General features: G+C 31.0%; 1 protein-coding gene across 6 annotated transcripts in view; it reads right to left on the reverse strand.

The window, feature by feature from the left end:
• The window catches only part of GKAP1 (G kinase anchoring protein 1), a 67724-nt gene that overhangs the window by 36172 nt on the left and 17873 nt on the right, over nucleotides 1-13679 (reverse strand). For 4 of the 6 annotated variants that reach the window (XM_033122331.1, XM_033122327.1, XM_033122328.1 and 1 more), the window contains 3 exons: nucleotides 7375-7452; nucleotides 4410-4542; nucleotides 2104-2126 (listed from right to left, as the gene is read on the reverse strand). In XM_033122331.1, coding sequence (XP_032978222.1) covers nucleotides 2104-2126; nucleotides 4410-4542; nucleotides 7375-7452 — 234 coding nt within the window. The remainder of the gene's footprint in view (nucleotides 1-2103; nucleotides 2127-4409; nucleotides 4543-7374; nucleotides 7453-13679) is intronic. The other 2 variants (XM_033122333.1, XM_033122330.1) reach the window with 1 other exon arrangement.

Below are 13679 nucleotides of genomic sequence, written 5' to 3' on the forward strand. Positions count from 1 at the left end.
ATTGGGATTAGAAAGAAAGTACTGAGATTAATAACCCATAATCATGAATTATGTGATGAATGGAGAAAGAAAAAAGGGGAATGATGAAATTAACCTGAGACAAGTTTAGCTAGCAGTTAGAGGAATATACAGGCAATTCAAGTATTTATTCCTCGTCACCCAGCAATAAAGTAAAAAATATTTTCCCTTTTGAATTTTATCAGTAAATACCTGATTTAAGAGGGCATGGGTGGGATGTATAATGTTCTCTCAACAGAGGTTGGGAATTTTAGAGTACCCATGGGAAAAAAAAAATCTCTTGGCATAAGAAACCTATTAAAGATGGGAAGAATTAACTCAATTACTGAGCATATAAACATAACAAAGACTAGTACATTTTTAGGAGTAGAAAACATCTATTTTAGAGTTGAAATTTCTTATCAGACTTCTTTTTGAAACTCTCTGAAAAAATGTTTATCTAAATTCCTAGAGCAATGGCATAATTATTACAACATTTAAATATTAAGGTCCCAGAAAGTGAGGAATACCTCTAATGAAAATGAAATGTAACTTTGATACGCTTTTAGGAAGTGTCAAGGATAATATGAATTTCATTTTCGTTTGATCAATTTCTTAAAATAGTTCTTAGAAAATAAATTATTATTACATTACATTTACAAATGCAAAAAATGTCTTAATCATTAGGATTATTCAAAGTGAATTTTATTATATATCAAGTTATTTAATAAGAGAAAACAATCAGAACACAGTTCTAACCCTATAATGAAAGACAAAATATACGCTATATAACATACGAGTACCTATGCACATTTACACACAACTCAAATTGAATATGCATATTACATAGATGAGATCGTGGTAAGACTGCTTTTTTTTTCTTCTTTCAAATCAGGAAAAAAGCATGGAACATATAAAAATTAGTTTTCCCCTCCACTAACAGTTGGGGGCAATTTCTTAGGAATAGTGTGTACCATTTGTATCTACTTTTTCATTCACATAAAGCTAACTTCCAATTAAATCAATGGATTTAAAAAGCTGGAATCAATCCAAAAGTATGTTTTCCACTTTCAAACATAAAATTAATAATCAGTTTTTATTTGTGGTTACTTAAATTTTAATGTAAGAAATGGTGACAGTGGTTTGTAAATAACTTAAAGAATTTCTAGCATCTGTTGTAACAACAAATCAATTCTGAATTTGTACGAATAGTTAAGGACTATATTATCAATATAATCACATAGTTAGTTAGATATTGTTTTCGTATAGATGAATTTCATTTCCCTGACTTGTCAGTAAATGCCTCAAACAACAAAAATGGTCAAAAACCACATATGTATTCTAAAGTGAAACCAAGGGCCATCTGACCATTCTTTAAAAGATCAATTTTTTTTTACTGGAATTACTGACAAGAATTACATACATAATAGAATAATTAAGAAACTTTCAAATTATTACCTAAAGAAGTAAAAAGAACTCTAAAATTTTATTAGTGCTGTCTTCTATATTAAAATATATTTTATAGTAGTCTCATTTCCAAATTCTAAAAGGTTTGTAGAGCCTTTATGGAGTCTTTAAAAAAAAAAGTAACTCATAACACTAGGAAGTTATATGTAGCTGCACTACCCTCTAATGGTGAACGGTAAGAAAAATATGTGATCAGGTTTATTTTATCCATGGGTATAAACTACATAATCACACCTTACCTTACAATTTCTATGATTCCAAAATATCTTGAGACATGGTTTCAGGGTGTTTTTAATAAAGATTAAAATAGAGACTATTTCCCTAAAATTTTAACTTACATGTGATACAATACACATACAAATTAGGATGCTAAAGCCAAATGCTCTTGGTTCCATACACATACAAATTAGGATGCTAAAGCCAAATGATACTATATTTCATGCAAATAATCATATCTTATTCTACCATAATGTATTTTATATCCTTATAATTGCCAGATATATGACTGAGTTCACTCATGAGACACCTAGGCGTTGTCCTTTAAATGGCTATGTCTCAAAAAAGACTTACTGCTAAACATTAAAGTACTATTGTTAAAATTCAAATGTTTTCTAGAATGAAGGTGGTTACAACACTTACCTCTGTCTTTTTACTAATGTGATCTGTAAATAAAAAAAAAATGGTGACACTTCATTGGAGGAAATTAACAAAATATTTTAATATGTAAAAAATATTTAAACAAAGTAATTGAAAAGAATTTCAAAATTATAATAAGAGCTTCAGAAGTCATTTGGGGTTTGTCTAGGAGTCATCAGATTTACTTTTCTAGGGATGTTAAAATTCAGTATATAACTATTAATTTGTTCAGCTTAGGGGCTAGGTCTTGTATCCCAGTAAATGCCACCCATACCAAGTGTATTATTAAATTTTAAATATTTGAATTGCCTATCATTTAAGCTTTTGGTTTCATATAATTTGGGGGAGGGTGTACAAGTTTTTGGGGGAGGATCTTGAGGATGTACAAATATGTCTAAAATCAAATCAGAGGGAACTGTGACTCCAAAAATTATGCTAATTACGCCTTTGTGGAATAAAATAAAAAGTAGAATAGTAATTTGTATCCTTTAAAGTTATTAGCTAGTTTTTTAATTTAAAAAACATACATCATAGTGATTTGACAATACTATGAAAACAATTAAAAATTGATGTATATTTATAGAGTGAATATAAAAAAGAAGGCATAACAAATATATCTAGATTAAACAAATCATTGTTTTAGTAACAACACAGCATTTGTGGAAAGGGAATACGAATGAAGAAAAGAAATAAGGGAATCCACATAGATATAAGGTTGAAACTGAAGTACAAATAGGGAGCAAGTGTTCTTATTTAAGTTGGAAATGATCAAGATATCTAATATTTAATAATGCTTCTTGTGGACAGTAGAAATTTTCTATTTTCAAGGACTAATAATTTAATAGAATAGCTCTCTAATGACCTAGAATCTAAAACTAGACCAGTTCTCTAAAGCAGCCATTGATCAGAATGGAGTCCATAAACATAGTAAATGTCAAAATCACAAGATGAAACTACCAAATCCTGGTAGCTTACACGGTCATTCTTCTAGCATGTTCTCCTTAGCATACAGTGTATGCCAGGAAGGCTCACAACTGTGCTAATCATGTCTTGTAATAGTTGTATAATTTCACTTTAATAGTATCAAATCAGATGCCTTTCTCAATCCATCTAATAAACTTACATAATACTTAATAAATCAAACATATAGAAAATAAATTAAGGAGTTTTTAAAAAGCATTCCTTTTGTGTTTCTTAGTTTTGAATGAAATATTTCTTATATAAAATCTTCCTTAATAAAATTGGAATTTTAAAATACATCTGTTGTTTTAACCCTAAAACAACTTAATCAGAAAAAAGATTGTAAGAAAAACTTTCCTGATCATTAACGGAAAGCAATATAATCCTTGAATTTTATTCCTAATTTCACAGATAGGCTTGTTTCTGAAAACAGTACAGTAGGGTTTTGGGTTTGGGGTTTTTGGGGGGTTTTTTGTTAGATTATTGCTATGGTATTACTAATCCTCACAGAACAAATGCCCAATATATTAAGGCTAAATTCATATGAATCAAACAGTCTGCACTGTCAATGAACAAACAGCTGTTCATTTGGTCAACAACTATACTGACAGGTCTAAGTACAACGCTGTTCGAAAATATTTTCTGTGACTATGCTGTCTAATATGGAAGCTACTAGTCACATGTGGCTACTGAGTACTTGAAATGTAGCTAATGCAACTACGGATTTTTTTATTTTAGTTCATTTTAATTAATTTTTATTTAAGTTGCCACACATGAATAGTAGCTACCATATAACAAAGTACAGAGCTAGGGTTTTCATCATTATCACAAATAATGTACTTTGTGGTCTGCTTCAAAAGTTTGGTGGATGGTATTATATAATTTCCTTCTATTTTGTCTATTTGATTAAAAAAATACAAATGATATTATAAAGAGTTTTCTGGTAATAAATCTCATTCTAAAAATTTATATTTTAACTTTCTAAGATGTAGTTCCAGATAACTTAGGTTTAAATGAAATCTGAATATAATACAATTCCTCACCTAGTTTAAGCCAAATCACTTTATGTATAAGGACAATAATATGTTGCATGACTTAAAAGCTACAAATGTCAATTTTTCTTTTCAGTGAGTTTTAGAAAAGGGACAAATTCAGAAATACAAAAAGATAAATTGCAAATTAATGGGGTTTTAATGATTGATTTTAAATTACTTTAACCTCTAAATTGTTTATTTCCAAACAGGTTTACATACTAAGTAGCACATTAACAAAGCATTTTTCACTTATTTTCAAAATTAGAAAGTATATAAAGACTGAGAATAGTTCCTCTAGCCTAACCGATTTCATACCTGTATTACCTTCAGATTGAAAATCTTTTAGTGATACTGTGAGAGGTTTGTCTTTTCCCTGATGATTCTTTCTTTTATCTTTTTTATTCATCACCTTTGACTGAGTTGAAGCATTTTCAGCACTTTCATACTCCTAAAAAGAATTACCAACAATCATTAAGCTTAGTTTATACTAGTAAAATCAACTCACCAACAGGTAATACATTTATTAAAGCTTTCTTTTCAAAGATAAAAGGCAAATGAAAAATAGTAATTTAGGGGAGCCAAACTGTATAAAAGGATACCTGTTTATTTATATACTCAATCTCTTGCTTCTTAAACATTAAAATTAAAACAAAAAGCTATACCTTGGTCTAGTTGCCCCTCCTAGTTGCCACCTTCTGGGACCAAACTTAAAACAATAATCTACAGTCAATTTGCTTTCTCTCCTCCCCCAACCCAGCCCCAAAATCTGGCTTCTGTTGTTCTCTGACAGTAAAATTAAGGTCAACCTCCTTTTAAATGCCAAATCCGAAAGACATTTTTTCAAGCATATCTTGGTTTTCTCAATACTCTTGACTACACTTGAGTAGCCTTTACTGGTTTTCTTCTCCCAACTCTGTTCTTAAAAATGTAGCTGCTGTTCACCATTATTCCATTCTAATCTATTCTTATGCTTTATACCCATTGTTCTTCAAACTCAAGTTTAAAGGTCTACCTATCCAATGATGATTTCTATATGTACAGACAATTCAACTGGATGTTCAATAAACATCTCTAATTCTCCAGTAAGGATTGATCCTGTAATAAATACCTTGTTTAATGCCACCATCATCTACACAACTGTCTAGGCCAGAAATCTCAGTCATCCTTGCCTACTCTTCCTACATACTTTATATCCAAATTAGTCACTAGATCTTGTTGAGTTTATCTGCTAAAGCTCTCTTAAAACTATTCAGTCATTTTTCCTATCTTCTTTTACTTGGCACCGCAACACCCTCTAATTTTAGCCCCTCAATCAATCTTCTACACTGCTACAGCATGAGTTTCTAAAATGAAAACCTGAAATCAGTCTGAAAGTTTAAAATATTCAATAGTTCTCCACCAATAGATGTATAACCCAATTTCCTTAGCCTGGTACACAAAGTTCTTTATATCCTATTCTTCTGGCAGTACCTCCAGCAACTGTATCTCCCTAAATTATAGTTTTTCAAATATGCTATACTCTTACACATGGTATCTTGTATACTTGCCATTCCTCCCAAGAATGTCAACTTCCCTCTTACCTACCCTGTGCACTTCTAATACATCTAGTAAGATCCTCTTTTAAGAATCCCTAACCCTAACCTATCCCCCTCAAAGGTACAGAAAATCTTTCTGAATTCCCACTGCAGTGGGAACATACATCTCTCAATACTATATACTATAATTATATGTACGTCTCCCTATGGGGGCTGGGACCATGTCTTTATCCTTTGTATTGTGCGTCTACCATATTTTGGCTAGTCAAAAAATTATTTGGTGAATGAGTGATAGAACAGAATAGAAAATGCCACCCCAACCTTTAGTTATTATAAAAATCCTTAAGCTAAATTAATTGTAGTTTTTTTAATTGAAATAATTAAAACTCAATTGACTTAAAACTCAATGACTATATCATAGTAATCACATCAAACTAGCCATTGCATATAAAAGGAGTTCCTCCATTCTCTGAGAGTCATTATTGTCTGATAAAAGCTTTTGGGTATTAGGCCTATGACTGTGCCAAGAAAACTGGCTGGAAGCATGATATTGTATCAACATTATCTACTCTACTTCTCCTCTAAAGATAATTAAAATCTCCTGTAATGATTTTAACTTTAGAATCTAGACATATATCTAACTGTAACTTTAGAATCTAGACATGTATCTAACAACAACAAATCATTATTATATAACAATCTTCAGTTTGACAAATTTTATCTTCAAATTGAGCAAGACTTTTCCAGTGTAACCTGAAAGTCCAGCAAATGATTAAGTCATAGTAAAGCCAGCTGTACCAATTTTTGTAATTATCATCTTTGTGTCTAAACAGAAGTTAACAACAGGATTACAGTTATTTTTGATTTTTCAGGATTACAGGAACAGAAATGGAAAATGAAACTAACGCATACAGTGTACAAAGTCCACTTTACTGGCTACTTTTATCCTCTTCCCTTGAGCTATGAATTAATAGCAAAATCATCTATTGTGAATTTTTATTTCTCTCTTTCCTTTATCTTGAATGACAGAGCTGGTGTACAATGATAATCTAAGGGCCCCCAAGTATGAACAGAGGCCATTTATGATCAACCACTGAGTAATCACAAGTTGAATAAATTTTATGGACCAAAAAAAATTCCCAATATATGTAAAGGATTAAAATGTTAAATAATAGGAATATAAATGCTCAACTTAAATATAGAAAGTGGAAACCAAAACTACTTTTTACTTAAATGTTTCTACAGTTACAAGCTGTAGAATGCATTTCAGCACACAGCCCAACATCACATCTTAGTGACAAATGCTGAGTTCATAAGTCCAAATTATCAGAAATGTCCTTTCATTTTACTTGTAGTGTATCTATAGCAGAGGGTCTTTAAATGGGTATCTCTGTCCTCATAGTTACTTACATTTTTCCAATCTACTTATTTTCTATATTCACCTAAACTTAGTTAAAATAAATCATGTACTGTTAATTAAATTTCCTCTCTTCCCTTCATGTTGCAGGTAAGAAACTTTTTAACTAAACATTCCAAATCATCGGACAAAGCTTAGTACACATTTCTGTTATTTCTCAAAATCTGAGAAGGAATTTTATTATAAAAACTTTGTGATAATTTTTTTTATAATAAAGAATTTTTAAGACAAACTTTAAAGGAAAACTTTTATACAAAATTCAGGAAGGTTGATCCTAACTTTTGACCAGTTAAACCTAATACAGCTAAATCAATAAATGTATAAATACCTTTTTGTGTTCTTCATATTCTAATTTACTTAGCAACAATGCCTTCTCAAGATCTGCTTCAAACATTTCAGATGTCAGCTAAAAAAAAAAAAGTTTCACAATAAACATATGATAGCATTATACCACACTAGCAAAATAACCATGACAAATATAGGAAAAGAAAACAAATATATTAAAAAACAATCTGGGTTCCCCAAAGTTATCTATCCATGCCAAAGTAGGGAACCCTGCATTTTATAGAAGATACCAAAGCAAAAACTTCCAATTTGAGATTTCTATTTCCCCATTCATTATCAATAACTTGCTGTATATCACATAATCCTTTTATTTTAATAAAAAACATCTTACAAAGAAATTGACACTGTAATGGCAATCTCATTTTATCTTCTTATAATCTAGCTTCTACCACTTTCCAATCAAATAACTCTCCAAGAATTAATTTTCCTAATTGCCAATCAGAATTGCTACAGTAGTTGGATGGGACTTGGAATGATCCAGCACTGAGGATAAGAAATATCTGAAGCTGAATATAGGACAATTGCAATATGACAAGAGTAAACAGCCTGGATTTGTGTGCATGTATCTATCAACCTATGTGTACTGGATAACGAAAGCATAGATTTAGTGGACATCTCTTGCTTTTGTCTATCCAGAATCCCTTCTTTTATTCCTTTGAATAACTATATTTCATTCCAATGTCCTATTATTCCATCAGTACAGCCAAGCACATACTCCCCTATACCACCCACCACATCCACACAGACATCCAAGCTACCACTACCAACAAATTAGAACATGTTAACAATTATTTCCTTTGAAAGCATCTCATCTAATTCTATACCATGACAACAAAAAGAGGGCAAAAAGATTAACTGTATCAAAGGAAAAAAATCTAATTCAGAGAAAAATAAGATGAGAATTAAGGGTACATAGCACGAGAAAATCTGGTTAAATCAAGAGTAAATTGTACATACTTTTTCTATGAAATAACTGAAAAGAACTGAATTCACTTAATCCAAGCTAGTAATAATCAGGAAAAGTAAAAATTCACCTTTTAAATAATTTATTCCATAAAAGGATACTCAAAAAACAATATAGTTATACAATAAAAATAATCAGATTCATGTTAGTGTTACACAAAAAATAAAATTGACATCAATTTCTCCACCTAAACTCAAAGCAAACTGAGTAAAAATTATTTCACTATAATTAAAGCGTAGTAGTCATTCCAACATAGAAAAAGTAACAAAACTTAGTTTACTCTAAACAAACATGATTCAATTTAATACTAAAATTTTTAATCAATATTAACAATACTTTGTATTTATGGAAAAGGGCATTTATTCCCAATATGTCAGAAATTTTCTGACTGGTATTTCAAAAATAAGTTAGTGGCAGGAGAATAGTCAGGAAGTTGGGAGACTTGTAAAATGTCATTATTCTTTTCCATATTAATTCAAAGATATTAGGGTAACTGATTCTAATAGCATAATAAGAACTGAATGAAATGGAACTTTTAAAGTAAAAAAACATGGCTCTCTTCAGCATTTGATTCTAAATGTAGCAGTTTAGAGCTTAAATTACCTTTTAATTATAAACACAAACTAGTAAACAAGAAAATAAAAGTAGGCAAAAATTATTTAAATTTCAACTTAAATCTTTGAAAACTAGAAGAAATCTTCCAAAAATGTCAATGTACGATCAATCAGCCAATAAGGACTTACAGAGAACCTTTTTGTGCTTTGCCTGTAGGGCTTTAAAGCAGCAGCATAAATTTGGCTTTTGCCTTTAAAAAATTTCTACTCCAGTTGGGGACAGAAGACTAGTACATATGAAGTACAGAAAATGGAGTACTGCATTAAAAGTGCTACAAAGTTGAGGGAAAAAAGTTAAACAACAAATAGAAAAGAAACTAATTTAAGTTGGTCCTTATAGGACAGATATACATAATTTGAGTAGAGAGAAAAACGAATAGAAGAATTTCAGGAGGAAAGAGCCACATGAACAAAGGTATATTAACAATGGATATACTATCAGGTATCAAGGAAAGAGATGCCTGATAAAAGGTGAATTCTATACTAGAAATGTAGGAAAAACACAGGCTTTGGGAGTTCACGTAAGTGGGTAATTTAAATTCCTATTCCACCCATCTAGCTGTGACCTTGGTCAAGTTAGGTAACTTGTGAATCTGTTTCTTCACATATAAAAAGTTAGTAGAAATATCAACCTTGTAGGGTAGTTTTGAAGATTTAAAGTTATAATATATGTAAAGTATCTATCACAGCACCTGAGTGGCACAAGACTTTCACACAGATTAGAATCCCCCTCCTCTATGTTGGAGACTAGTAGTAAATAGTATTGTTCAGGTAGGGCAGAATTAGGTTCCAGATCCTCCCTAAAAATTAGGGATTCAGGGCAGAAGAAAAAGGAATGCTGATAAAAGTAATTTTAAAGAAATAAACTGGATATTAGAAGAATGAGAATTTAGAATATGTCTGGCTAAACCAGTGTAATCTCAGTCTATAGGAACCTGGACCAGAACATAGTAGTGCAGAAAATATGAAGGCACTATCTTAGAAAAGAATAACCAAGTTTTTGGAACTGACTAAATACGAAGTGTGAAACAATGAATCCAAGATAAGATTTGTGACTCTCGTTAACAGGGGGAATGGTAGCACAAGACTAAATCATAAGGAAAGGGAATGAAAACATGATTCCAGATTCTTTAAACACATCTTACAGAATTAATCATAAGACTATTGTAAATATAGTTATCAATCTAATTAATCGTAGCATATATAGGTAGAACTGGGGAGGAAAAAAAAAGGGCTGGGCCTGAAAGACAGGCAGGCACCAGGTAAGAAAATGCAAATAAAATCATGATTTTTAATAAGTGTCTTATGTTTAAGTTTGCAAATTGAGAATTCCTAATCATTTGCTTTCTATTTATGGGAGGAGGAGGACGATAATAGGAGGAGGAGGAGAAAGAGGAGGAAAAGGAAGAAAAAGAGGAAATAGAAGTGCCTACAGGATTGAAGAAGATACTTAACATGTGCCCAATATGAAGTACTTAAGATTCCCCCCTTCTTCTTGGCTTCCTTCATTGCCTCCTACTCCCCATCTAATGTTTTCTACTGAAACAAACCTATAGCTCAAGGGTTTATGATCAGATAGAGTATTAAGAACCAATGAAAAATACGAACGACAGTAAATATTTTGGAACTAGATTTTTAAAAATCTGTCAGCCTAAGTACCATAATAATTTTTACCCATTTTAAATCCAAGCAAAACAATTTCTACATGAAGCGTTACTCTTCATTTCTCAGAGGCATCATGGGAACAGGGTTATTGTAAACCAACACGGAACACCATTCTGAAAACATCTAACATTTGAAGCCAACTGTTTAGCCCCAATAGTAGTAGTGCCTTGTGGTACTAAGTGATTTTCAAAGTGTGGACCACGTATCTTTCACTAATTTGGAAAGCAGAATTACCTTCCCAGAAATCTCCTAACAGTCTTATTGAACATTATGATTTTAAAGGCTGTCAGTGTTCTACAAAAATTATATCTACATGTTCACACTAATTATCAGGTTCAGTTCCTCTCAGCTAATGAATTTTCATGTCTTTATTATATCTCCAAGTAATAAACATGGTTCAATGATTCACTGAAGGACTACATGCAGTAATGAAAATCGAATTATAAATAATGAAAATTATAAAGACAACATAAATTTAAAAATAAACAGGACTAATACAGTGAATATGGAATATAAAGCTGTATGTGTCATAAGAGAAATGTCATGTAAGCAACTAAAAGGAAAATTACAAATAGAAAATTACAACAGTATCTGAAATTTTGATTTATTGAGTTGTCAACCTATTTCTAGCAGACCAGTGGCCTGAAGACATAGTTTTTTGTTTCACTTTCAAAGCATAACGACCTGTTATGAGTCTTTCTAGAACAAGTACCAAGTAGTAATGCTTTCCAGAACAAAAGTGATGAATTTTGTTGCTAAAGAAAGAGCCAAAAAACACAGAGGATTTATTTGAATTTGTACTCCTTTTAGGTAAACCAAGCTCAAGTCCAACTATTGCCAAAGGACTTCTTATACCAAGGAACTAGATATTAATGACAAATATCATGCTCACAAACAAACAAACAAAACAGAACAAGCTATTGATAAAATGCCTTCATCAATCGGACTGGAAAACATAATGTGAAAGAACAATTACTACTGTGCACACGCTTGCAGATACTTTACTTCACAGCTGGACAAAATCAGTGATGTGTGGAGTTTGAATCAATGCAAGAAGAAGAAGAAATACACAATAAAATTTGATCACTGAAAACCCATTAGAAAAGATTTTTCTATTAAGTTATTTATTTTTGAGCCATGATGTAGACTTAAAAATAAGGAACACTGGAACCATTAAAATCAATGTATCATAAATAAAAGAGGTTATATGTGAGTAACATCTACACAGAGATTTATTCCCATGCAACAGGTGTTAGTGAATAATATGTATCTTGATCTTGATTCAATATTAAAAGAAACAATAAAAATTATTAATACAATCAAATCAAAGCCATGGCCTATTTATCTTTTTTTAAATATTTACCTTTACTGAGATATAATTAAAATATTTTATATGTCACATATCACATAAAATTCACCCATTTCAAGTATGAAACATATACCTTCTTTTGATGTATACATCTCTGCAAAGAAATAGGGAATGTAAAACTATCTTTCCATACTAAAGCATGCTGGGATAGAAACAAGTTTATAAAATGAAAAATGAAGATAAAAACATTTCTTTTAAGTCATAAATAATCCAGTTAAGATCATCTCTACAATTTCCAACAGCTTTGGTAGCATACCTCAGCAAAACATACAATATTGTGAACAGCCTGAACCTATCTTTCCAGGGGCAATACATCGTAATTTGTAATGTTAAGGAAAATATTAGAATTAAGATCAAAATGTGGTTCAGACAGTTTGTCCCAATTGGTTTTTGTCTTTTAATGGGTAATTGCAATTCTTTATATTTATTTATAAAACAGACTGTTTGTCTATTATCCTTTTTTATATCCTTTTTAAGCCTTATTTCAAAGGCTTCCTTGCAATTTCCTATGCTTTATAATTTTTGCTATATGGGCCATATTTTTATTTTTTTATTCAAGTGATTTAAAACTCATAGAATGAAAACTCTTGTATATAAGCAGTTCTCTTTAAATTTAAAAAGCACACTTAGAACTAATTATATTTTGTTATCAATACAAAAAATATTTAAACACCTATTGATTCCTCTGACCTATGCCTTCCTATTTTTAAATTCATAAACAGGGATTTCATTTTACACAAATTCTTCAAGTGAACTATGTTCTCTTTATTTTTATCTATCTATCTATCTATCTATCTATCTATCTATCTATCATCTATCTATCTATCTATCTATCTATCTATCTATCTATCTATCTATCTATCTATCTATTTTTGGTGTAAACCAAGACTTTAATTGCTCCTTTAGTAAGGACTCCAGTCTCTGAAGTGACTGCATCCCATGAGAGGTTCTGCCCACATATGTATAAACAGACAACCAAGTCTCCCAATCTCAGTGACCTATTTTTCATGACTGTGCTAGTCCCTTTGAGTCAACTTGGGACTAGAAATAAATCTGTATGGTTCTGTCATTTCCTGGTATTTATTTCCTGATTATTGAAACCAAGGCGAGCTCTAAAATTTCCAGGAGACTGTGTACCATTTTTCCTCAGCACAGGTATTTATAGGTTTAAAGCAGTTTTATGAGAAAAATATTTTATGAACTCCTGTTTCTTAAAAAAAAAAAATTAAGTATAGTTGATATACAATATTATATTAGTTGTATTAATTTCAGGATACAGCTATGTTCTCTTTAATAACCACGTTTATAGTTAATTCTATACTGAACTAGCTTCAATGCTCACCACTGGTGCTTCCCCATTGCTGTGCTCTTTATTTCGATTTGCCTTTTAATTGGCAGGAGCACACCTCTGAAAAATTTGCAGAAAGGATAATGGTGGTATGCTTTCTCAGCATTAGCATGTCTGAGAATGTATTTCTTTAGCAGTCACACAAATTACATTTTGGCCAGATATAATTCTTGGTCTTAACATTTCAAGTCTGGCACTTAAACCACCCAGCTTGTTTTTCATCCTTAATATTAAGGCAACCTGTTTTTTCTCATGCATATATTTATACCAATATTTCCTTGTTTCTCATTCTTAAAATAACTTTTTAAAAGTCTTTAAAAAAAACGCT

This window comes from Rhinolophus ferrumequinum, chromosome 12, assembly GCF_004115265.2.
Source record: "Rhinolophus ferrumequinum isolate MPI-CBG mRhiFer1 chromosome 12, mRhiFer1_v1.p, whole genome shotgun sequence".
NCBI lineage: Eukaryota > Metazoa > Chordata > Mammalia > Chiroptera > Rhinolophidae > Rhinolophus > Rhinolophus ferrumequinum.